Genomic DNA, 27,229 nt, shown 5'->3' with positions numbered 1-27,229 from the left:
AGTTAAAAGACAGCACACACACTAAAAACAACTTCTTATCTTATGCTAGCTGCTCAGGGTGTGGACTGGAAGTGCCAAAACAGATCATGTGTTATGATATCTGACATTTTGCATATAGATTGTACAGTTGTAACCTCAAGTGTGTTAAACATACATTTAAAACATTTTCACTTTTTTTGTCAGCTGAGAGCCAAACGTCTTTAAATATGTAATCTCAAAGATCTCAGTTTCGTTTCTTTCGGTAATTGCGGGAGCACACCTCCCAGATATCCAGGCAATGTTGCATGTGTGACGTCCACGGTTGGCTCCGGTTGTAACTCTTGTCCTCGATATATTTTCTGTATGTAGCTGCAGTGTGTAGAGATAAAAAGGTCTTACTTGCAAAAAAGGCACATTTTCTAGTCTTTAAAGATATAATCTCAAAGATTTTCATTCAATAAATGTCTGTTAAGTCACTACTTATCACCGAATGAGGTAACACAATGGTGATTGAGCCTATGGCCCACTGATGGAAGCCTATGCATTTGCAGTATTACAGACTGGGTGTCTGTGGCGACTTTCGTGGATAAAATCACAAGCGGTGCCCAGTTAGTGACGCGTTTTCCATCAGCCAGCAGTGGTTGGTCTGCCAGAGAGGGTAGGCGGAGCTAAGCGGCTGCTTTTCCGCTCTCTACATGTGTTGCGAGTAAACAGTAATCTACTATGGCTGAACAAACAAAGAAAAGATGGATGACTACAGATACAACTTCAACAAGAAGTGAAAATCCAAAGAAAAAGAAACAAACTCGACGCTCAGATGAAGCAAACAGTCTAAAAAGGAAAGCGACCGTCAGCCAGGAAAATCAAGAGTTACAACCGGAGCCAACCGTGGACGTCACACATGCAGCACTGTCTGGATATCTGGGAAGTGTGCTCCCGCAATTACCGTTTATCACCACAGGTGGCGCCAAAGAGAACGAAACAGAGATCTTTGAGATTAACACTTTAAAGGTAAACTCTACCCTAAAACAGAGTCTGACTTGTCTCCAGCAGCTGCTCTAGTATCCTGTGAAATACAGAACAACTTCATGGCCTTGGATATTTAAGACATGAAAAATATTCTGGACCAACTCTGGAGAGATTTAACGGTCTCTTATTGTGGTAGATTTTCATAAAAGTTACAGATATTAAAACCATGTCTCGCATGCATTAATCTTTCATTCTGCTTCTTGTTTTTATCATTTACAATAAAATGTAATTGTGACATATCTCTGTCACTATTTTATAAATTCTTTCAGTCATAAGCGTCTTTGTTATTCCTGCGACCCGTGCGTGCTTAATAAAAGTGATACACAGACTTTATGCAATTACTTGAGCAGTGTTTAATGATGAAAAGTAATCCAAGTGTAAATCCCAGCAGTGTTTTCAGTTGGTATCAGATCACAATCACGAGTCATTCATAGTCAGAAAGGCATTTAAAAGTTGTATACTCGGTACATTTTGGTGTTTATTAAACCGTTTCTGGAGGTGTTCGTTCAAAGTATGACTGTGTTATTTTTTTATTAATACCAAGAGTAAGGATATCCTCCGTCTCTGCCGTGATGTGTGCAGTAATACATGTGACATGAGACATATCATGGAGCTCTACAGCAACGTCGTACATTCAGTGATTCTGATCAAAACCCCTTTCAATAGCAGAAGTCGTTAATTAAGCTCGTGACTTTCAGTGTCGGTGCAGACAATGTGATTTCAATGAGGATTTTAATAAAATTCATGAGTTCATTTATGCACACACACACACACACACACACACACAGTTTCATTACTTCTCCATCGTGCATCCCTGACTTTGCTCATTTCCACGCTGCCACCCAATCTTCAAAACTCTGCAGGCATTTCCAGCGAGCAGCTGCACATGATAACTAATAGGGAAAAGGAGCAGTTATGAATGTCATTTGAAGAGACTGCTCGCTGAGTGAGAGAGAGAGTGCGAGACCACAGGAGAGGGAGGGAGGACGGGGGGGTAGCGGAGGAAGCCTGATTGAAGGTCTTAATGCTACATTTTAGGAGCAATTTGAAGATGTTTTCACCCCTGGGAGTGTCACTCAAAAGCTCTCAGGGAAAAGCCTCGGAGCGGAGACCATCTTTACATCTGGGACTTGCAAATCACAGAGGCAAGATCACTACATCTCCCCGTACCAAGCCTAAATCGTCCCTTTCCTCTCCACATCCCTCGCTTTTTTTTTTTTTCCTCTGAAGAGTCCCAACAGCCGGCGTCTCTTTCTTCTTCTCCCTCCCAGGTTTTCCCCGTGATGACTGCTATAATTAAAGAGACTGGTCGGAGGGGAGGGAGGGGAGGGGGGGCTTCTACGGCTGCTCTTCAACTCATTACCAGATGTTTGGAGGTCACTCAAGTTTATGCACACGCTCGCACACACACATCCACGCGCACGCCGAAGACTTCTGCCTGTTTTTGTTGAGTGAGAGGAAGCAGAAAAGAGCAGATACATTCATGTGGACTGATTCTGAAGTGTTGATAGTGCGTTGTCATTCTTTTTAAAGTGAAAGTGGAAAGAGGGAGAAAAAATAACCCTGTGCTGGCACTTTTTTCACAACCCTGTCCAAACATGGTTTCAACACAGGAGACAAAACTTTAAATAAAACACCCAGCCAGGACAAAAAACACCCATGATCGATGCTTTCTGCAGAAGAAAGTGCTGTTAAATCCACCCGATACCTCCGACAGGAAAGATGTGTTAATGGTTAAGCTCCTTTGGCTCAGACAGGTGAAATGAACGTCTGACTTTATCAGAAGGAAACAAACGCTTCGCTTCCTCCTGCCCGTCGAGGAAAATGTTCCTTAAGCAATCTGATGAGGAAATGCACGGAGCCCTATCATGATGAGTGTCAGGTAAACACATCCTCACCTCCGTTTTGGGCCCCGGTGTTTTACAACAACACACGTTGTGCCCCTTATATGTCAAGAATCGCTCATGCAAGGATATAATATTGCTAAATATTAGTAGCTGCTGTTAAAAACGGAAACATTCTCTTGTTTGGGAATGAATTTGAAGAAAACTTAAAAGTATTGATTATTCCTTATAATCCTATCTGTAGATGAACCCTTCTTTGTTTACACCACGGGTGTTGATTTCTTGTTAAAAATGTCCTGCTCAGCCTGAACATATAAACATATGTATCACACAAATATTCCATTGTGCGAACACGGGAACGATTTTTAAAGTCAGTTTCATTTGACCCTCAGGTCAGAGTCTGCACGGATTCAGGCCGGTTGCCTCAGACCCTGATGTGACCCCCTGCCCACAAAGCCTGTGGAAGTTTGCCAAGCCAGCAGCAGACTTGAACCTGAAGTAGCTCCAGACACACAGGGCCTGGTGATTGTCCATTCTGAATAAAGCAGCTTCTTGACTTCCTACGCTTCCAGGAGTTTACTGTCCTCCTCCAGATTCATGTGATACTGAACGCTGCAAAGGAAATTTAAATAAGGCAGTGTTCCCTGTAGCACCACATGAAAGGATCCTCTGAAAGACAGTGAAACTACACACAGGGAGTGTGGAGAGGAGGGGGCAGCAAACAGTTCAGGAATCCTGCAGATGGATTCAAACCTTTGCTGAATTAACACGAGCCAAGACCAGCTAATCGCCCTCCGCCTCAGGACTGTTTCCGAAAGGTAAAAATGTCCCGTGTTTTGGAGCCTCTCTTGCCCTCCGACGGAGGCGTGGGGGTTGGGTTTGGTGAGGGCGAGGGTGTGGACGATGGGGAGGGTGAGGAGGGCTGAGGGGTGGAGGTGCCTCCATAGGGGCAGCTCTGTGAGTCCGCGTGTTCACCAGAACACTCCACAGTGGGGATGTAGCGGCTGTCCCACATCCCCGGGCCACACAGTTTACAAAGGTCGTGTAGGCTGCACGGGATTCTGGGTAGGAGGCGGAACTGGTAGAGGAGGCTGCGGGCCTGGAGGAGAAAAAGATGAACTGAAATGTGTAAAAGAGTGAGAGGAACTAAAAGGAGCAAAGTCTCAGGGGGGAATCCACTAAGAATGAATTGCGGCCGCCGACAGCACCATAAACCGCACCCGCTATCTGCTCCGTGTCAAGGTGCGATTCACAAAGCAAATTGCATCTCCCGATTATAATACTAATGACAATATATTATAAACACATTGTATTTTACAGACAAATACATGTTTTGATCACACAAAAGGTTGAACTGTCGTCATGATCGGTGGAAACTCAGAGGGTGACAGCCCTTATAAGACCGCAGTTACCACAAACTCTCTGCAGGCGGTACATTCTCTCTCTAACTGCGCGGTGCTGTTAGCGCCGGCGTTTGTGAATTAGGTGCTTTTTGCCACAAGGCTTATTTGCATAGAAAGATGCAACATTTTCCCCGAATGTTTGCATAATGCCTCATTTAAATACGCGTAAGTGGCACCGGCGCACAGAGACGCTGTTTGCTCTGCAGTGCACTTTGGGGTGCATTCAACCGTCTGCGTGTGCTTCGAGAAAGGAGTCTTTTTGGGCACAGGTTTATCAGACGCAAAAGCCGCGCAATCATTTAGTGAATTCCCCCCTCAGACTGCAAAGCAGTTAGTTTCAAAAGAGTCAAACATACTAAATTAAAACAATAAATCACGACCCTCAACTCCCATTAAAACCCCACAACAAAACCACTCCAAGGTCAACATGGCGGTGCGTTGCCTAAAGCTAAAAAGCTGCTGTGCTGCTCTTTGAACATTGGCTGCAAAATCTCAGGCAACAACAAAAGGAGTTATGCCCGCTGCATGCTAACATGAACACTGCCTGTGGTTGCAGCAGTACAAGCGCAGCATCCATAAACATGAGGACGCAGGCACAGACTCAGTGGCAGAGATGCAGATCGTAAATCCTCTGCATGGCGTGGCAGCATCCCATTTAGCACCTCAAGGCCTCTGTGGGCCTGTTACAGTGTATGAAAGCAGCTCTGCTGCAGCATTGGACAACACTACCACTTTGATTTACACGTACTGCGGCAACCTGTGGAGGAGTTGTTCTGAGCATTATCACAAAGCACACATTATTCTAATATTTGAAGATGCATAGATATCCTTGAGCTTCTGGTGAACAGTCAACAGAGCGGAGAGCATTTACTGCGATACCTTTCGAAGCACCAGTTCTCCATTCATGTGCATGGAGAGGTTGCTGAAGTGGAGAAGCATTTGGTCGGTGGCGAGCTGCTGCTCGGTCACATCCTCCCCGTAGAGAACAATGATGGCCACGCATAGGAACAGGTGGAAGTAATCCGTCTACGAAGAGAGGAAAAGGAGGTCAATACTGGAAGACTTGACCTGATCAATCTAGGTAATGATTCTGTTATCAAATGACATAATAGCATCTGTGTTGCTTGTGCAATTGTTGCAGGGAACTGTTTGAAGATTGCCACAGAACAAGAAAAGTGCACATTTCCACTGAAATGCAGTGGGGAGTGTGTGTAGGAAGTTATTCAACATTGTGAACATTGTGAACATTGTGACAAAACATTGCTCGATGCTTCTCACTCCAGAGATCAGCCGGGTTTTCCTGCTTCTGTTTCATCTGATATGCAACATTCAAACGTCTAACCCGAGGTTTCCCTCTGCTATCTCCTCTCTCACCGCCCGCAGCTGAAGATCAGAACATCCAGCAGGGAGCCTGAACAGGTGGCATGAAGCAGAGAGGCCCCCTGAGCGAGAAGAGGTGCTAAGCTCGGTGTTGCGGCAGCGAGCACGAAACAGATACAAGTTCGCTGGACCCTGATGCGCGGCGGAGGTGGCGGGAAAACATGATGTTTGGGAAGCTGATAGGAAAGACGATTTGAACCTGATGTTTAAACTGACTAGAGTTCTGCTTCAGCAACCACCTTTCAGACCCTTTTTGAATGTAAAGCCTACATTTAATAATTCCTGATTTAGAGTGAATTAAATCAAAATGTGGGATTTTATGATATTCAGAATCTTCACTCTAATCCCTGTTGAATTAAACATTAAACCCTCCAAAAGCAAGATGTAATATGACACACATTTAGGAGGATTACAATAGTCTGTGGTGATGGGATTTAAGGGAATAACATGGACTTTATTGCAGACAATTTCAACTGCACATTTCTGCCACCATGCCTCCTTAAAAAGCATAAAAACGTGGAGCTGTATCGACACAGTGTCAAACGCCTCCGTTCACTCATTTATGCAAAGTTTGTCTTACAGGCTTCGTTATGCAAAAGCAGCCGCTCAGACTTTGCCCTGACCTGGTAGTGTGCCCAGCAGGCCTCCCACATGCGCAGCGCCTCCGTGTCGGGGAACTCTCGCTTGAAGCAGAGCAGGATCCAGCGGTGGCAGAAGAGCAGCTGGAGGCCGTCCTCCCCCAGCCGGGTCAGGTGCTGGTGGAAGCGAGGCAGCATGAGACGCAGCAGCTCCCGCAGGTACATCTGAGGGTCAGTCAGAGGAACACACTCTTACAAACACAAACAGGCGTTTCATTAAGATATGTTGATATCGAGCGGCAACCTCCGGTGTTGCAAAACGAAGTCAATGCGGAAGTGCAAAGAACTGCAGTTCCTCGAGTGGCCACTTGAGGCTGGCTCCAGGAAGAAATAACATTACAGCAGATGGGAAAATGCCCATTTTACAGCAGATAAATAAACATGTTTTATTCAAGATAACTGTACAAGGGGTTAATTTTTTTATAACAAACCTGTTTTAATTATATTAAGCCTTAAATCATAGGTGCCGGCTCACTTGATTGACTGGTGGATCCCGCTGGCTGTCTGCTAGACGTCAACACAGACACAGACACTGAGCTTAACTTCACCTGTCTGTGTTGTTGGAGAGTTTAGAGGACAAATAATCTGTCTCTGTGGGATTTAGGTAACTTTATGGCCACGCAAGAAGTCTGAGCTCCAGCTTTTCAGTGAGTTAAATGTTAGTGTTATTACATTGATATATTTTCAGCACTAAGTAGCAGGTACACTGCGCTCCCCATACCTGGCTTGTTAGCCTGTTCAGTGTTTATCAAACATTTATTTAATCGTCGGCCGGTAAATAGGACTCAGGAGTTGTTGGCTTTTCGATCGGTTATTTTATGTTTCCCGTTCACCTGTTGCTCTCTCACCGGGCGAGCGAGCGTCGAGTCCGCTACTTCTTCAGTCTGATAAATAAACACCTGCAGTCAGTCACCACCACAAACAGAATCTCCTCCTGGGAAAGTTAAAGTAGCTCATTCACGAGCTGATGGATCAGCCACAGACACAGACTGTTTAGCTTTGATAACTTCTCTGCAGCTCCATCCTCTCATACAGATTTGGTCACTTCAGGCTCCAGTAAAACAACATGGCGGAGGCCATATTTCGGCTCGATCATTATTTAAACAGTGTATGGTTGATATTCTTTGGCATGGATTATGCTTCTCTGCCTGTCGGTACATGTTCACACGTGTTGTTTGGACACTTTTGTGCTTGTGTTTCTTTTTAACTTGAACCGGCTGGAGGTGTAACGTACAGCATGTGTCAGCTGTGAACAGTCCCATTTAGGAAACCACAATTAAGAGAAAACAGGGATCAGGAAATCAATTCCCCTCTGAGAGTATAAAAACTGTGAAACACACTTAGAATCATTTATTTCCTCTGCTCCTACACTCTGCTAGGAAATCAGCTGTGGCAGAGAAAATAGAGAAACATTCCCAACAGGATGTTGGATTTACTACACTGAGGAAATTTAAGATTTGGAAGGTCACCTGTTACTACCTACAGTTACAAAAACATCCCTCTCCACACAAGCAAAGTTTGTCTGACATGCTTTCTTACTTGTTTGTAACTGTTCCAAAAGACCACAGTTCAAAAGGGAGTAAAAAAAACGGTTGCCATGGGGACAGAGGAGACGCAATCTCATGCACCTTTTCAGACGTTTTCTTTCCAGGAAATCATTCATGGAGTTGCGTTTTGGTGTGAACATGAAAAGTGAATAACTGCACGGCTAACTTACGGCTAAGAATGTCAGATTGTTAGATTTATAAAGATGCAGAAGCGGTTGGACCCAGGCCTAATCTTAAAGGAGCAGCGGAAAAAGCCACCGTCAGACAAAGCTGGTGTTCTCTGCAATCGATAGAAGCAATAATATTTGAAATTGGCCTCAAAGCTGTGGAGAAAGCTGTACAAACGAACTGGCCCTTTAACTCAGCAATGCGTGGTGGAGGTGTTTCTGAAGCTTTTGAACCATCCGACAATCTCTCCAGGTGGAGCATTTTTACGGTCGTCTCCACAGAAGCATCATTCCACCATTTTTTAATATCGATTATACAAATTTGAAACATCCTACCAGCTGCCTCTCCATGTCCTCATCCCGCGGTGAGCTGATGAAGATGGTGTTCTCCATGAGGCCGACGAAGCACCAGAAGGTGTCGCTTTCATCCTGGATCTCAGTGAGCAGGGGGGCCACCAGGTCAGACATGCCCTGGCAGTAGCCCATGTCTGGATTAAACACTGCATAGTTGAGCAGAATCCGCCTGGGGAGAGAACAGGCATGGAAATGTTGGTGCTGTTGCAACATCTCAGCAGGAAAGACAAAATCTAATACAATTATTGGCTTTTTTTTTTTACAGTCTGTAATAAAGAAATTGGGACGACCCTGCAGCCCAGCCAAACCACTGAAAGCATAGTCCCACCCAAACACTGTGAATGATCCAACATGTGTTTCATTGCTGGTAATGCCCAGAAAAACATGACAAGCCCTGCTTCAGCGTTTGCTTTGCCAATTCTGCTGGTAACCAGGGAGCTAATTAATGATCGCTCTTGTTTCTTCCCTTTTTTGTTGTACATGGAAACTACTTTGAAGAAAACTACCCTGGCAGTCCTCATGCATTAGTAAGGATTGTATAAACAAAGGGAAAACCCTAAGGACGTTAGAATTGTTTTAGTGAGTAAAAATGGACGCCATTTGGAAAAACTAAGAAGAGGGAGGCAGGCTTTGTGGTGGGTTTGTGTTTAGAAAATTAAAGATAAAAACGATATGAAGACGCCAATATGATCAGTTTAAAGTGCTAATCTCGAAGATCTCAGTTTTGCTCTCTTTGGCGGCACCTGTGGCGATAAACGGTAATTGCATCTGAGCGTCAAGTTTGTTTCTTTTTCTTTGGATTTTTTTTGGATTTGGAAGTTGTATCTGTAGTCATCCATCTTTTCTTTGTTTGTTCAGCCAAAGTAGATTACTGTTTACTCGCAACACTTGCAGAGAGCGGAAAAGCAGCCGCTTAGCTCCGCCTACCCTCTCTGGCAGACCAACCACTGCTGGCTGAAGGAAAATGTGTCACTAACTGGGCGCCGCTTGTGAATGTAATACTGCAAATGCAATGGCTTTCATCAGTGGGCCATAGGCTCAGTCACAATTGTGATACCTTATTCGGCGATAGATAGAGACTTAACAGACATTTATTTAATGAAAATCTTCCAGATTATATCTTTAAATTACCTGCTTGTAATAAATGACCCAGAAAAAAGTGTCAGTGTCAGATCAGAACAATAGATGTGAGATAACAGCAGCTTGAGATAAGTGCTCTGCATTTGGACATGTGCAGCGCTGCTATCGCCGCAGCACAAGACATAATACGTAGACAAATACCAGGAGCCTCGATGAGAGTCACTAAACTAATATGCTATTTAAATCCTCCTGCTCCTCGTTTAGAAAGCCATTAGCTCTGAGTATGCATCAAAAGTGCTCAGACGGCTTAGTCAGAGTCAATAAAGCATGAAACTCATTTGCGGCTCCCCCAGGGTTCAGAATATGAAATGAATAGGTACGCCTGTGCGTCGGGGATGAGGAATGGGAGCGATAAGGATGGATTGAGGGAAGGTGACAGACGGAGAGGGTGAAAGAGACAGAGATGTGCTCTGACCTCATGATCTCCACATTGGGGTTGTTCTCTCCTCTAAAGAAGTGGTTGCTGCGGTCGGTTCTCACCACGTCTTTATCCACCGTGAACTGGACCTTTCTCCAGAACTCGCTGTGCTCCTCCGGGCTCATGGACAATCTGAAAACACAAGGAAAAGTTAGACACACCCATAAAAGAAACAGAAACCTGCTGCGTCTTTATTCTTCAGAACTAGTTTGAAAAGTTATGATGGATGAGAAAGAACAAGAAAGTTCAACAACAATCTCTAAGGAATATCGGGTGATTAGGATACAATAATAAAGCCTTATCATATCATAATGTTCCTCTGGTGTAAACTCTAATGGTGAGCTGCAAATGAATTCAAAATGTGGGGGTGGGCAAGCAGTGGACTGAAGGGGTATTTCACCAGTTAGCGCTCCTCTGAGGATAATACCAGGACCATAAAACCCCCATCTATCCCTCTAAATGTTAGGCACTATATTAGTGATGCACTCTGTGTATGCCGCTAATGTACTCAAGTCCTAACAAGCAGAGGGGATTTAATTAACACTGTTTGTTTTCCATGTGGCCCCAGCAGGAATAATGTGCGCACACCTGATGCAACGCCACGCAACTGTTTAGTTTCAGTGCCGAGTGTTTGTGCGGCGGGACCCTCCCGTGGCACCTGTCTGTACTCTCCTCTCTCTCTGGGGACGCTACTCAAGAGTTCAGTTTTCAACACTTTATATGCATGAAGGTGACATGGTTATTAATAAATATATCTGTGTTTACATAGGAATGATATCATTCCAGACCTGAGCACTGGTTAGAGTATGTTTCCTTTCATTTTATTCAATTAATCTCTTATAGGGGCAAGTATGGACGGACATTACATACCACAGCATGTACCGAGTCACTTAGTTTGCTGTGGGCCTTTAAGGACTGACACAAATCAGCATGAATTAATGATTGAAGAAGATTTAAAAAGCCTCACTAAAAAGAAGCAGCTCAATCAAATGACCATGAATCACATTTTTTACTTTATTTCTCGTTAATTCAAAGTGAAATTCAGCAGACAGGCGATGGACGACTAACTATGCAGCAAATGTATTGTGATTGAAATGTTTAAGGTATTTTATGCAGCAAAAACTTCCCATGTGAGACTTTTATGCTTTTTGTTTTTTATTTAAAAGTTTTATTGTTTTTTTTGTTGTTTGTTTTTTCCTTCTGATCTATGTTGTAAGTAAAAGGTAAAAATATGGAGACATGTAAACATATGTAAATGCTGTACCTTGTTTTTGTTTTTTTTTACCACCAAACAAACGATTATTTAATATTTGTTTTTAAAAATAGAAGTTATAGATCTCTGTTTCGTTCTCTTTGGCGTTTTAGCAGACAGTGTTGCATGTGTGACGTCCACGGTTGGCTCCGGTTGTAACTTCAGACTGTTTGCTTCATCTGAGCGTCGAGTTTGTTTCTTTTTCTTTGGATTTTCACTTCTTGTTGAAGTTGTATCTGTAGTCATCCATCTTTTCTGTGTTTGTTCAGCCATAGTAGATTACTGTTTACTGCAACACTTGCAGAGAGCGGAAAAGCAGCCGCTTAGCTCCGCCTACCCTCTCTGGCAGACCAACCACTGCTGGCTGATGGAAAACGCGTCACTAACTGGACGCTGCTTGTGATTGTGAGTCGCCACAGACACCCAGTCTGTAATACTGCAAATGTAAAGGCTTTCATCAGTGGGCCATAGGCTCAATCACCACTGTGTTACCTCATTCAGCGATAGATAGAGACTTAACAGACATTTATTTAAATGAAAATCTTCGAGATTATTACTTTAAAAATTGTCTTTAGTTGCAGCGATACTCTGAGCAAATGTGCAAAGAGTTCATGTTTTATTGCAAAGAGAGAAGCCGACTTCCTCTTCTCTTCCGAGAAGCCTGAACTGAAATAAAGCTCTCATGAATGTTAGTCACCGAAGCATCAATTAAATGTACAGACTTCCTCCTCAAGTCAGCTAGAGAGGGCATTTTCTTACATGGATAACAATGCACTGTGTTAGATGACAAATTCAGAATGTATGTAAACTTTCAATTCAAAAATTATACAATCCTCAGTTTTTCAGTGTGAGAAATGCGATCTACATACAGGCAGTAGAGAAGCTGCGTCATGGGACATTCTGTGTCAAGACAGATTGAGACTTCTGTTAACGAAATATACTTCTGTAAAAGATTTTTGCTGCAGGCCATATTTAGGGTTAACTATGGTCTGGAAAATTACTTCTAGAGACTTGAATATTTATGGGAGCACAGACAAAGAGGCGCAACACAGATCCAAATTATTAAAGGCACAAGAAGATTATTTTTCTTGCCTTTGATAATTGAACAAAGAGGTACAAAGAGGTACAAAGAGGGTGGTCTTAGGACCCCAAACAAGTATATAGTGAGTATATACTCATGGATAATTCTAAAGTTCTTGCTTAAAGACCCCCTCCAGTGAAAATCAAGTGTTTAACCTTGTACACATCAAAACATCAGCAGTCACCTCCATGGCTGGGCCTGTCTGCTTTTAAACTGCAGTGTACCAAGGACAGGCTGAACAACACGCTTTCAGATTGGCAGGTTTGAGACGTCACAAACCTAAGGAGCCAATCCCGTTAATGGACGGGGTGACGTGATGCATATCATTATGTGCAACCTATGGCAACCACTTTGGCGATGCGCGAGCCAGCTGTAACCGTTGTTTTTTGCAAACTCACTACTGACTACTACCATTAACGTTACTACTGCTAATTACTACATTTCAAGCTAGCTAAGTTTCAAGGCTAAACGATGGCAGAGACGTGTGTTTAATTGTTTTAGTTTCATGTTTTTAATTGTTAATGAGGGAGAAAGAGGAGATGCTTTGGGAGGATTTATAAGATAATTAAACGCATTTTGCAGAAAAAACACATCAGACACAAATTATTATTCCAAGCAGAGTGTTTTATATGTCTTCAAACATGACTGGAGCTGCTCTTTAAAAAATGTGTGGTTGATGTGCCAAATACAATGACTCTTTCATATTCAGAATCAGAGATACGGAAAGGAAAGGTTACAATTCGTTGCCATTCTGAGAAGTAAATGGCTTTGTGGACTCATTTCTTAGACCATGAAAATGTGTGTGAATGGAAACTGAGCAAACACGACAGCTTCATGACCTAAAGATGTTTTTTATTTTTCTGACTGCGAGAATCTAAAGATATGCTTCTTTTTTCTGTTCTTCGTTGTTGTGGAAAAAATGTGAAACCAATGAACATTTTTAACAAAATATTCATCTGTTTCACTTTGACTCATCACCGTTTGACCTTTGTTTGCACTGAGCAGACTTCAGAGCGTGCTCACGTGTTACAGCTGCATTGCTTCCACTTGCAGCTGCTCAGCTATCACAGCTAAGGGAAGGACACATGGTTAGGGGATGAGCAAAGAAACCACAGACATGTATCCTTGCTCCTAATGATCAACCAGTGGCCCCGGAGGCAGCTCTAGTCAAATGGTCTTTAAAGGAATCCACATCAGAGTCAGAACAAGGGCTCTAATTACCTGATTTCGATAAGCCCTCCTGATGTACTCAAAATGTTAATAGGCCATAAAGATGAAACCTGTCCAATTATCATATTCATTACACACAGAGCGGCACAACGTGTGAAAATATGTGCGCGCTCAACCTTTTGGTTATTGGATGGAGACAAATACAGACGCGGGATGTTCCTATGAGTGTGTATGTGTGTTTTTTTCTCTCCTTCTGACGAGCGAATATTATCTGATAAGCGCTGGCATGTTTTTTCTCAAGAGACCTTTTATTTCACACCCGGCACCTCCCCTTAACACTTCCCTGATTGTGCCTATTGATTGCTCAGCGCGTGCTACGAGAAGCCGCAGCAGACTCACATATGGTTCAATGTTTGGCTGACTGAGTCGATGCTGCAGCCGTGTGACAGTTTAGCTGCTGTTTAAGGGTGTGAGGAAGTTTCGTGGCACTGATGCTATCACCAGCAGGCAGAAAATCTCCCTGTGTACCCCTCTAATAAACACATATCTATTTCTTTCTCTGTGTTCCCCACCTCCTCTGCTGGATCTCGTGATAGTGGGTCCGTTTCTGCAGCCTCCAGGCCTCCCTCTCCTGAGAGGAGGAGTCGTAGCTGTAGTAGTGCAGCAGGAAGGGCCACACCTCGCCACGGATGGATGGGTCGATACCACCGAAGAAGATGGCCTGGTGGGGAGCGGGAGGTGCACGAACACAGTGAGCACAAAGGGTCGAACAGGGGACACACAGTAACTTCTAATAGATAACAGTGTTTATTTAAATAAATGAAGCGAAATACAGAAGATGTGTCATTTCATGAGTGCTGCAATACCGAAACTGGAAAAGTTCTGTATAATGTGCATATCTATCAAAAACAGAGCTCCACTGTTCATGTATTTGTGTGTTTACGGAGGAAATGTCTCGCTCACAGGCTAACTGCCACTGAGTCATTTCAGGAAGATGGTGAGCCTTCAACTGAGTCAAACCCAGACGACTCAGATGACTCAGAGAAGGACATCAGCCAAGACCAACACTCTCATTATTTACAGGGTCGGGGGCTCTGATTCAAACTGAAAGTTGTGGCATGACTTTCACAATGACTCTCAGTATTGGCTTTATGTGTGTGCTGCATGCTGCAAGCTTGACTGTGTGGACAGCAGCAGATGAGACTGATACCACAGGATGGAAAAAACCTGCACACACACTCACAAACACACCTTGCGCAGCTTATACTCTTCCTCCACCTGCCCGTTTTGGTTGAGGTGACGCAGCCAGGTGGTGACATCCAGCCGCCGGTACAGCTTCTCCTCAGGGTGGGTCTCAGCCGACGGCAGGGTGGGCCTCTGGATGGAAAACTGCATGCAGGATTTCTCAACTGACACCTGGTGGGAAAGAAAGTTTTTTAAAGAGCAAGGAAACTGAAAGATAAAAATATTTTAAGTTTAAGTTATAATCTCAAAGATCTTCATGTAAATAAATGTCTGTTAAGTCTCTATCTGTCGCCGAATGAGGTAACACAATGGTGAATGAGCCTATGGCCCACTGATGAAAGCCTTTGCATTTGCAGTATTACAGACTGGTGCGAGACTGGTTGGTCTGCCAGAGAGAGTAGGCAGAGCTAAGCGGCTGCTTTTCCGCTCTCTGCAAGTGTCGCGAGTAAACAGTAATCTACTATGGCTGAACAAACAAAGAAAAGATGGATGACTACAGATACAACTTCAAAAATAAGTGAAAATCCAAAGAAAAAGAAACAAACTCGACGCTCAGATGAAGCAAACAGTCTGAAAAGGAAAGCGACCGTCAGCCAGGAAAATCAAGAGTTACAACCGGAGCCAACCGTGGACGTCACACATGCAGCACTGTCTGGATATCTGGGAAGTGTGCTCCCGCAATTAGAGAAACGAAAGAGAAAGAAACTGAGATCTTTTGAGATTATAACTTTAATGCAGAACAGGATTCCGGTTCATAGCTCGACCTGGTCTTTAAGCTGAGTCTCCCTGCAGCACTTCCACTGTTGAAAGACCTCAGCCAGCTTGTCCAGGCCAGCATGATGGAAGTGTAGGATCTTATATTGGCTCTCTCTGCTGGCTATCACCAGCTGGCCACTGGTGCACGCCTCGTCACTGCAACGGCACAATAAACATGAGGATTAATTAACCATTGTCAACAGCATTCTTGTTTCTAATCTAACACATTTCACACTGAGTATCCTACAATGCATCATGAATCAGTGCAGAGCCTGACACATTAAAGACTCCCTGCTGACCTGAAGAAGAGTCTCAGCGACCTCATGTGACCCAGGTCCACCCTGAAGACGCCGCACAACTGCTCCAGAGCCAGCACCTTCTGCTGCTCCTCCCACCGCATGCCCTGCGACTGACCGCTGCTCTCTGAGGGGGCGTGGCTGTCCAGGCTGGAGGCGGAGCTTACAGAATGGTTCATGGACTCCTCACACAGCTCCCTGGAAAAAAAGGACCAAAAGGAGTTATTTGGAAACTGAGTCATATTTCCAAATATTAAAGGGACAAACTCCCACGTTGTTCTTCTTGTGAAAGATTAATAATAAACTGGCCGGCTGTGTTCAGCCCAGTGACAACTGTGCAGACATACAGGCTTATCACAAGCTCAGCTCTACCCTGTTGTTTTGTGTTTCAATACGGTTCCACCAAAAAGGCTGAGAATGGGAGGAATGCATGGAGGCTTGTGAGGACACACACACACACACACACACACACACACACACACACACACAAGGAAATCTGTACACACACAAATCACACTGTCTGCTGTCCAATTTCCCCTGTCATTCCCCCATGGCCAGCATGTTGTTCCCGGCACTGAAACCTGAGCCGAGGGTTCCTCTGCTTCGGGAGGAGACAGACTACACATACATGTAAAAAAGAAACACACACACACATGTGACAACACAGAAAACCATCATAACAGTGTTTTTTTCAAGTAAAAACACACGTTTTCAACTCTAAGAATCACTGACTGCCATGTTCCTCTCTTTACACACCCACACACAAGCGCAGACACAAGCACACACGCACACACAAGCGAATGGACCATAACTAATGACCATAATGCGCTGTCAAACACGTCTGGAGACATGCTAATGCTGAGAAACAGACCAACGTTTAAACGTGTTAAACCTGCTGACATTTGAGAAGCAGAGGTCTAAATGAAGATATTCGCTTACTTACTATTAAATGTGTTTATCGCCTTTTTCATCATTAAAAAAACAGATGTAATATATTAAAAACTACAAAGAGCTGTTGCTATCTCGGGTTGAATGAAAGTTTGTAGTTTAAGGCAGAAAGCTTGTCTTTTTTACATCGTTTTACAGGTGCAGACAGGTGGCATGTTGGTACTTGAGAGTGACGGTGGACGCAGGCCAAGTGTAATCTATCACAACCTGAACCAATCATGTCTGGCTAATCATTCCCCCGTTAGCAGATGGGAAAATAACAAGGCTGATCAATCCAAGCTGCACAGTTTCCTCTGCTATCTGGTGATTTACTGCGCTCTGTCTCAAGTATCACGCCACAAACCAGACTGTGGAATATAAGGAGACTGGGAGAGAGACGCAGAGAGCTCTGGTTAAGCGATCTGAAATGCGGAGGAGCTCTTTTTAAAGAGCTACTGTACTCGCTTTTTGTAACTCCAATGACTGTCAAGCTCGGGGTGTCAACAAGGCCTAAAAGCAACATTTACAGCAGGCACTTCCTTCATTATTCGTGCATGTTTTGAGAACGCGTGCCAAAAATGTTTCTGCATTTTTTCCTCATAGAAATGAAAGTGCAAAAACCGTGAAAAATGCAGCGAGGAAGCACATGATTCTTAGCACTGGGGCATGGACTGTCTGCTTCAGCCAAGCAGAAACTCAACGAGTTATTTACAACGTCTGTCAGTGTCAGCAGCTCGGCTTGCTTCATGTCCTGCAGCAGAAACTTTACATTATGTAAACAAGCTGTTTTGATGGAGTCAGGCTGCTGCGCGTCCCACCAGACCGGCTTGAGATCAAACTGCCCTGAGGCCCTTCATAACACCTCCCTCCACATACAGGGAGGCTTTACCCGGGGGAAAGGTGCTGCCAGGTCACCCTGAGAACCAGGACCGAGCACTACAGGCCTCCAAGGACTCTCAGGCCCTTCGGCTAATCCCTTAAGGGAGCAGAGGGATGAGGGAGGGAGGGGGCGGCGTGGGCTCTGCAGGCACACACTGGAAAGTGGTCAGTACAGTGAGAAGGAATCATCAGGCAGTTTTCTTATTCATAAATCATGTGGTATCGTAAAAATCTCACCAAAACAGCACATATTCAAGTAAGGTGTTTTCTTTTCCTCGGACTGTCTGCATACAAGGCCTCGAGAAAAGAGGCCACGACTCTTAAAGGGACATATTTTAGCTATGCACTCTATATTTTTATTTAAATATTTTGCGGAGCGGAGCCTCTCCTTCCTCCTGACACAAACAAGCTGTTTTGGCATTCAAAGGTCAGACCTCAGCCACGACTGGCTGACTGTATTTGGAGTATTTATTCAAGATTATCCAAGATACACATACCTCATTAAAACTTTATTAAATGTGACTCCATTTAACGTTTTATGTGACTTCTACAACCAACTGGCTGCACAGGAGGTGATTTACATGTTTTATCACATAAGGAAGGTTCATTCAGATCAAAGGTTTGAGATCTGTGAGATTATTCAGGATTTATCCTGCAGCTCCCTCTGCCCCTTTCTTCAGCCCATCCAGTCGAGGCAGACGATCAACATGAGTCTGGTTCTGCTCGAGGTTTCTGCCTGTTAAAATGTTTTCTGCAAATGTGCCGAATGTTGCTGAGTACAGTCTGGACCTGCTCTTTTTCAAAGTGTTTTGAGATAACTTTGGTCATGATTTGGAGTTATACAAACAAAATGTGATTGATTGATTTGATCTTCATTAAAAAGGAGTTTATAAATGTAATCTTTGATTCAGTATTGTAAAAGTTTTCCAAGAGGGGTCCAACAAACGTTTCGTACTTAAACAGGATAAGAAAGCAGATTCTTTCTGCTCGATCAGGCAGTTCGTAATCGTTTGTTTTGTCTTGTTTCAGGACAGTTTGACCTCTTTTTATTTTTTTGACCAGCTAACCGAACAAAGAACAAAAACAGATTAAGAAAACACACACTGAACAACGCGGTTTGGCTTAGCAGTTAAACCGGCGGGCATATACAGAGACTATCGTCCTCAATGCGGCGGTCCCGGGTTCAACTCCCGCCCTCGGCCCTTTGCCGCGTGTCATCCCCACTCTCTTGCCCTGTTTCCGGCTCTATCCAATGTCCTCAAATAAAGGCCCAAAAAAATCATCTTTAAAAAACAAAAACCAGTTGCGCTGGATCCGCCGGTCGGGATGCTTGTGGATGTTTGCCTCTCATGTGGTGTTGCAGTGCACAATATACAAGTAACACCGTCGTTCATTTTGCGCTCCTCTCAGGCGCAGCTCAGCTAACGACAACAAATCATTTGTTTCCCTAAATATATGTGTATATTAAAGAAAGACAACATTTTATTTAACCTGGTAGCTTTAACCGGTTAAAATTCTTAACGGACGTTTAACGGTTAAAGTGCACATCACGTCTACATGATTATTTAACTTCAGATTACTGTGGTCACAACTGGTAGGCGTGCAGTATGAAACCAAAGATGAGCAGAAATTCCTTCGCTTCACAAAGACGTTTAAAATCTCTTATCTAAGTTATAATCACATGCTCCAATTCTGCAATTAAATTAAAGAAGGCAAACTCATCGACAGTCACCAGCGGTTTCATAAACTACAGTTAAACTTGAAAGAAACTTGTTAAGAAGCTTGACAGAGATTGCTGTGGATTCCTCTCCCACCGCTCTCCTCTTTCTCCCCCCCCTTTTCATCCGCTCTCGCTCTCCCATACGCGGTTCTTTCTCTTTGAATGATTCCAAGTGACATGTTTCCAGTTCCTGGCCCCTTAACAGTGTCAATTAAAGCAAGAGAGAGAGAAAGAGAGATTGAGTGGGTTCCAGGGTTTTGGCTGCTGCTCCGCTCTCTTCAGTCCTCTAATCCGGAGAGCTGACATTCAGCCCAGCACAACAACCCCGGGAGCACTGGGAATCAAAGGGCTTCACACAGACTTTAGTGAGGGGAGGGGAGGGGGGAAGATATTTGAGAGGTGGGCAACACCGAAAGAAACAATATTGAGGAAAAACAGAGTGAATGAGAGAGAGGGAAGGATGCAAAGTGGAAGGAAGGGACAGGCAAAAGAGAGAGAGTGTATGATTGCGGAGGAGAGGCACTCACAGCGAGTGGAGCACAGAGGAACGGAGGAAGAGGAGGACAGAGTAAAGGTTAGAAGCTGTGAAGCAGAGAGTGCTGCCAAGTCACACACTGACTGCACTTACAGCAAGCTGGGGTCTGAGAGTGGTTAAAAAGGCCCAAACACACACACACTGGCTCGCTCACTCTCTCTGACACACACTGACACAGACTCGCACATTTCTGGGCAACATGTCAGGCCCGAGAGCTGCGTGAGGAAACGACCACGGAGGGAATCTTAAAGCCGAAGCGGCCACGAGGTCCGAAAAAGCACCACAGTCACTGTCCAGATGGCTCGCTTGATTGGAGGAGAAGTCTCTGGAAGCCGTGGGGTTTGGGGTTTGAGGGATTTGGGGACTTATTTCGGACCATCTGTGGCTTTATAAAACATTTAAAACGGAGAGCTGCTTCAAGGGAGTGGAACCACTGTGAACTGGAGGTGGTTTCACGCCTCTCTCTGAAGCCATCTACCTGCCTTCACTCCCCTGGGGACGTGCAGCGGCAGTGCAGTGAGCCACCATGAGGCCTCAGAGTCAAACTGTCCCTCATCCAATCAATTCTTTTCTGTTTGGCTCCACCTTGTGGCAGCTTCACGTAACTGAATCTACAACTTAGATGGGTTTCTGACTGTCCCTGGCTGTGCTCACATGATCATTAGTATCTTGGATTTGAGCCGTATTCTGGTTTTCATCTGATATTTACATTGAACAGGAGACACCTGGTCCTTCATATCTGTGTATACATGATCATAAAAGGTTTGTTACCATTTCTGTAACAATGTTTTGGACCGACCTCGATAAGGAGTTCTCCTGGTAGCATATCCCAGAGAGCTAAGAGATTTCTGAAGCCAGGATGTGATGTTAACATTCGCACCACATAACCAGAATACTGCAACACTCAAAAACAACAATAAGAAAATGCAGCTTTTCTGTCTGAAAGCGTGGAAGCAGTTTAACGTCCTATCTAAAGAGAGGCGTGCAGCTAAGAGCAGAGCTGAGAAGTAACTAATAAGACAGTTTGGTCAAGTCTAGATGAATAATTACAACACTTATTAGACGCATATCAACTGAGAAATATCTTCTTGTAGTATTTAAAGCAGTGGTTCTCAACTGGTCTAGCCTCAAGACCCACCACCATCTCCTTAATGAATAATTGCGGGACACATTTTTTCTGTGCAGTTTGCATAAGAAGAACATATTCCCCCTACAATTCAATTAACAGCCTTTTTTCAACAGAAACAACCTAAAAAGTTCAACAGAAATGCAACTACTGAGTGTAAATGTAACTGTAGCTGTGATTACCCGATCAGTGGATACATGGAGTGTGAATAAACTACACTACTACTGCACGCACCTCATAGGAAACCCATGTCCTTCAAAATAAAAGCGCAAAATAGACTTTTTTTTCAAGTACACATCCACTGAAAAAAGCTCTGCGACCCACTTTTGGGTCCCGACTCACCCGTTGAGAACCAGGGATTTAAAGTTATAATCTCAAAGATTTTCATGTAAATAAATGATAAGTCTCTATCCATCGCCGAATGAGGTAACACAATGGTGATTGAGCCTATAGCTCACTGATGAAAGCCTTTGCATTTGCAGTGTTCGTCACCAAGCAATGGTTGGTCTGCCAGAGAGGGTAGGCGGAGCTAACGCAACAAACACACTTTTCATGCGTTTCACATTTTTGGGTGTTTATTGTTCACACTGAAAAAGTGAAAACTGCATATTTCCATGTTTTCCCATTTTTAAAAAGGTCGCCTCTGAAACGGGCCGTTCAGAACAGCTGCAGGTTTCTACGTAGAACATTGCTTTAGCTGAAAACGACCAATCGTCATTCACCTTCATTCACCTCAGGCTGCCTTCTTGCACGAGCTTGTAGTCAAGTTGTTGTCAAGATTTCAACTTACCATTCTGATACCTCCTGGTGATTCTGGCTCGAACATATAAAGCCGAATAACCGATCCTAGAGCAGCCATGTTTTCTACAACTTTAGAGTGTCAGTGCAGTGTGGCTGCTCCCCCACGTGGGATCACATACATAAACTTAGTAAGATCATAAAAATAGAATTTAAAAAATTATCTAGACCACTTATCCTCTCTTCAGGGTCACGGGGGTGCTGGAGCCTATCCCAGCTGTCCAGTCACCCTGGACTGATCACCAGTCAGTCACAGGGTTGACAACCTTTTACACTCAGGGGCAATTTTAGAGTCACCAGTGACCCTAACGAGCATGACTTTGGTCTGTGGGAGGAAGCCGGCGTACCCCGAGAGAACCCACGCATGCACGGGGAGAACATGCAAACTCCACACAGAAAGACCCACTACGTCTGAACCGGGATTAAACCGGGAACCTTTTCGCTGTGAGGCTACAAATGCAGTTACAGTTACAAATATAACCACCCATTTTTTCTTGAGGCAATTACATACAGGAAACAATACAGAACCACTAAGTGCAAGAAATGATTATATGTGGGACAGTGGTGGAGCTATAAGAGAACCAGACACGGGAGCATTCAGATGAAAAACACTAGAGACACTTCCAGACTCTCTCACTGACCTGCTTTCGCTGTCCAGGAAGACGGAGCCGCTGCTCTCACACAGAGCCTCGCTGACGGGGGACAAACAGAAGGGGGAGGAGAAAGTGTCCGAGTCCGAACCCATGGTGCTGTCCCGGCTCACTTCGTCAGACAGCTCGCAGGAGCCCTCGTCGCCCTCCTCCCCCGCCGAGGGCAGCGGCAGCTGGTGCGAGGAGGGATCTGCTCCTGCCTCCACCACCAGGCTGTGGCTCTCAGCAGAGGCGCTGTTGGTAATGTTCCTCTCCTCATCCTCCTCTTCCTCCTGGGCTGCTGGGGGACGGGAGTGGGGGCTGGAGGGGGGCGATTGGTTTAAAACATCATCAGTACCATGTGAAATACTGCAATTGTTTCTAATATGGAAGAAGGAGTATAAGGAGTATATATATTTCTAAGATGATAACTTTAGAAAGACGTACCGTCGGCCTCGGCGGCGTGCGTTTCTGCGTACAGGGGAGCTCTCCGGGGTGATGTAGCGCAGCGCCTCCTCATCCTGCCTCTGGATGCGAGAGTTGGGCACCCAGGTCAGAATCAGAGTGGTGCCCAGGCTCTCATCCTTCTCCGTGTGCACACACAGGTAGCCTGCAGGTGGCAACAGAAGCCAGTTAGCGCAGCCAGAAACAATCAGGAAAAATATAAGAGGTAACAATAAGAGGAAATGGCAAGACTTTGTCTGTATGTAGCAGGCAGCTGCAACACGAAGACAAACACGAAACCTGAGGAGAGATAAAGACAGAAAGAGATGACGACAGAGGAAAACCTGAGAGGTGAGTCATGACCTTGCAACTCACTCACAGAAAAATGAGGAGGTAAGAGATGGAGAAATGTAAGAAATGCTGTTCGGCCACTAACGCTCAGAAGCATTAAAAAAGAGAGCAGACAAGGCAAAATAATTCCTCAGCCTGATGAGATGTTTGCAGTTAGACAGCAACAAACGTGAGAGTGCTATAAAAGCCTGAATGGTGCTTTTAGCAGAACATCTGTCTGACTGATGTAAATATGCCACTGACCCTTCGCTAAGCCCCTCCCTTGATCGGACACGTAACTAGGCGCGGGAGGCGAGTCGAGCTTTCAGAACAAGGAGAGATGATGGGGTGCCTGACGCTTGCATTGGGACCGTATTTTTATGTCCTCTTCAGTCTCAACACTCCGCTGACAGATTATATTCTGGATGTAGCTTTCAATTCGTCCTTTCTGTCGACTTCTCTCTGATATTTGGGAATATTTTTCCAGCAATTTGCTATCATTTCCCTTAGATGATCTCTCACTGTTATAGTTGAAAATGCCATAATATTTACATGCCAGTGAGAAAGCTTGACAGGCGTAGCAAGTAGCAACAGTAACCAAGGGGGTGGGACTTAGCGAAGGGTCATTTAAGGTCAATTTTGTACATCCACACTTTCAGCATCCATCCCGCCTTACCTGGGTGGTGCTCTGCCAGGCCAGGCAGGGGCTCTGCAGGGTGCACACAAACGTTATTTTTCGAGAAGATGATCTCGCCATCCAGGCCCGAGCGCAACGATGTTCCCCCCGCCCCGGGGTTAAAGGTCAGGAGGTCGGAGGCCTTGGAGGAGGCACGCCGCAGAAGCCGACCCAGAGACATCTCCTCAGGCACCGGGACACTGGGCCCATCCTCTGAAAGTAAAAAAAAGGAAGACTTAAGGCAGAGGAGTGGAGGACAGGTCATGAGAGAAAAGGCATGGGAGCAATAAAGAGATGGAAAAAGATGAGGAGGACATAAGAGACTCTCTAAGGACAGTATGACACATCCTGGCACTATAGGACTGCACACATCCTCACCTCCACTCCACCTCCTCTGTCACAAGTGTGCCTGTATTTACTGCAGTGTCCTTACTGCAGAATCCCCTCTCCCCTCTCCACTTGTTCAGCATTTCTCTGCACACCTGCACCTCCTGACACAAACTCTGTGGACACTGTACTTCTGTGCGACTGAACGTGTGTCCCACCTTCTGTAAACAGCGCATGTCAAACAAAGACTTGTGCAAACAGACTTCACTCCATCCGTGTGAAATTCCAGGCACTTATCAGGAGCCAACAGATGTCATCAACATCATGCGCTGAACTGGGATCAGCATGTCCCGCCGACAGCGTTTAACTTCTGCGTCTAATAATGTCACATCAGAGAGCAAGCGTTTTTAGAAGTGGTGGAGCGCTTTCGTCTTTGAAAACCTCGGAGGGGATCTTCCTTTTCAAGATAAAATAACAACAGATAAAGCCAAAGGTTTTTTGATCCCCTCACATGTTCCTCATTGATTTATTTCCTCCTTTTACCTTTATGTTGGGTATTCTGTATCTGTGGACCAGCTTCACGTGTGTATCCTCGTTTTCTTGTTGGCCTAACATGACATGTACTCTCAGCTCCATCTCAGGAATGTTCCCTCCTTTTTCCTCAGAGGACGTGTTTACCTCTCCCCCTGATTAAGCAGGCACCCCGTTTCCTGATGCCAGGCCTCAGCCAGGAAGTCTGCTGGCATGGAATCCAGGCAAGACCTCGACGGAGAGACTGTGGGCCATCATTTGGCCTACATTGGAGGGTGTGGGTGCGCTTTTGGACAGAGTTGTACCATTCACACAGTAAATCTTGTAAAAAGGTGCTGCTGTTTCTCGCGTTTGTCAATAATCCTGGGCTACAATTCATGCTCGATTTTTCCAGGCTCAGTCCTCGACACAGCAGCCCCGGCTTCGTCTCAGACCCTCTGCCCTCTGCTGCATATCACCCCACATTTCTGACTCTATCCAGCGTCCTATCTAATAATGGCAAAGGCCCAAAAAATAATCGTTAAACAAGAAATAAGGAAATTAAAACATTTTGAGTACTTCATAAGTGACTGAAACACTAATGTGATAGGGCTGCAGCAGAATACACGTTTCATGATCCCATTAGGGAGGTGTATCTGCAAGAATCTGGTCATGTGACACTTGCTTGCATCGCTATATCTTGCGATACTGCAGGAAAGGGAGTGTTTCGCAATTTTTTCCTCTAATTTGAGTAGAAAAGGTTTTTTATCATCACAACCGATCTTCACACCAGTGCACTAATGTTTGTTCAATCTGAGCAAAGGAAAACTTTCCTGACGAACAAAGTAAACCTAACATTAAGACTGAAACAGAACATTTGAAAAGATGTCTTACAAACGGGTCGGCAGACTGGATGAGTACGTTAGAAAATGGGGCCTGATGTGGATCAGTGTAATCTACTGTAAGCATGGAGGAAGTTCTGACCTGTACTGTGCCTATTTATGTTGCCGTGGTCCGTCTATGGAGTTTAGTCTTGTTTTATATATATAAGGTCACTGCATATGATGGAGTGTATTTATGTTGACAACCACAGCCACTTGTGTATGTGGTAGAGATAGACCAATATGGTTTTTTCAGGGCCGATACCGATACCGATACCGATTATTAGTAATCAAGGAGGCCGATAACCGATATTTGGAGCCGATATTCATTTGCAGTAAAAGTGAAAATATTGGCGTCAAAATTTTGAATAATACAAACTCCAACACTTAACTTTGTTTAAATGCCTTTAAGCATATGTTTATTAAACAAACAAACAAAAAGGTTTGAACGCAGGGAGTTCCCAGGGTCAGCAGCATCTCTTATAAGGTTAACAGAAAATTTAAATAAATAAATAAATAACTTCCTGAAGTTTTATAAAGTAAATAAAACAAAGTTAAATAAAATTTGCAAAGAAATGAACTCTTATCGGCCGTCGGATTAAAAAAAATAAAAAAAATAAAAAAATAAAAAGGCCAAGCCGTTATGCGTCAAAATGCCGAATATCGGCGCCGATAATCGGCCCGGCCGATAATCGGTCTATCCCTAGTATGTGGGGATGACGAGTCATGGGGGTTTGTACTGTATGTATATGTTGTGGTGATGATGCATGTCATGTTGTACTCTGTTCGAGAAAAATAAAAAAAGCTACTGAAACAGTGTCACGCCTGGGGCTGCACGATACAGGAAAAAACTGACATGGCGATAACTTTTCTTTCTGCGATATATATATTGTGTTATGGCAAAATAGAGGAAATTATACCAGATAAATGCAGCGTGTCTTTATGTATATATATAATATAAGAACTATTATTATTATTATTATTATTTCAGACTCTAAGTCTGCTTTAAGAAAACCCATACAGGTCATTTGACTGACATCACACGTCCTGCGATGTGACAGTTGCACATGTGTGATTGTTAAACGTTAAATGATGCAGCCCTTTATCACAATACAAAATATCCTCACACTCTTTCCTATGTACCATGGTATAAAAACTGCAGTTATCATACCGTGATGATTACTTATCAACGGTTTTGACATTAAATACAACCTTTGTCTATATGGTTCTTTATATCTTTTTCATAATGAATACTTAAACAATAACATTATATATGAAGATAACAAACATTTTAATATTTTCTGAGGCAGTTGTCATCAGGGGTGGACAGTAACCCTTGAGTCCTGTACTTGAGTTCATCTTTTGAGTATCTGTTCTTTACTTGAGTTTTTTTTTTGGGGAAACTTGTTACTTTTACTCCGCTACATGTGAAAGACAAATATCGTACTTTTGACTCCACTACATTTCTATGAATGTTCCTGTTACTTTTGCTCTGAAGTCAGCTGATGAAGTTTCTTTTCTTTTCTAAAATCTAAAGACACTAAAGTGTGTTTGTGCAGTTCTGCGTGTGGTTTGTCTAAGTCCGTGGTTCCCAACCTGGGGTCCGGGCCCCCCTTAGAGGGGCGCCAAAGATCGCTGGGAGTACATGAGGCTTTGTCTGCACTGAGATTGCCAAGATCAGATTTGCACGTTAAATAAAATCATTAGAGAAGCACTTACTTGATAATCAAAAGTCTGTTCGACTAGTT

At 44.2% G+C, this 27,229-nt stretch overlaps 1 protein-coding gene across 1 annotated transcript; it reads right to left on the bottom strand.

Moving 5' to 3' along the window:
* Positions 1-1,360: 1,360 nt before the first annotated feature.
* On the bottom strand, positions 1,361-23,944 carry tbc1d16 (TBC1 domain family, member 16). The gene is made up of 12 exons (XM_069674422.1): positions 23,764-23,944; positions 22,761-22,923; positions 22,326-22,634; positions 15,703-15,897; positions 15,412-15,559; positions 14,654-14,818; positions 13,975-14,123; positions 9,897-10,031; positions 8,324-8,510; positions 6,259-6,438; positions 5,135-5,281; positions 1,361-3,951 (listed from the first exon to the last, which is right to left on the bottom strand). Exons 1-12 carry the CDS (start codon positions 23,942-23,944, stop codon positions 3,652-3,654), a joined length of 2,259 nt encoding a protein of 752 aa, XP_069530523.1. The 3' UTR covers positions 1,361-3,651.
* Between the last annotated feature and the right edge of the window lie 3,285 nt (positions 23,945-27,229).

The sequence above is a fragment of the Semicossyphus pulcher genome, unplaced genomic scaffold (genome assembly GCF_022749685.1).
Source record: "Semicossyphus pulcher isolate SPU_LCO1_2020_fin unplaced genomic scaffold, fSemPul1.0.p SCAF_23, whole genome shotgun sequence".
Taxonomy (NCBI): domain Eukaryota; kingdom Metazoa; phylum Chordata; class Actinopteri; order Labriformes; family Labridae; genus Semicossyphus; species Semicossyphus pulcher.
The sequence above is the reverse complement of the archived record's forward strand: the minus strand, read 5'-3'. Positions and strand labels throughout refer to the sequence as shown.

Bases quoted from the DNA above. Each gene is read 5' to 3' on its own strand.
- tbc1d16 (XM_069674422.1), bottom strand. From the start codon at position 23,944: ATGTCTCTGGGTCGGCTTCTGCGGCGTGCCTCCTCCAAGGCCTCCGAC. The intron at 22,635-22,760 runs GTACGTCTTTCT...GCCCCCCTCCAG, and splicing joins GCACGCCGCCGAGGCCGACG to CCCCCACTCCCGTCCCCCAG. The intron at 15,898-22,325 runs GTCAGTGAGAGA...CTTTTTTTCCAG, and splicing joins TTCCTGGACAGCGAAAGCAG to GGAGCTGTGTGAGGAGTCCA.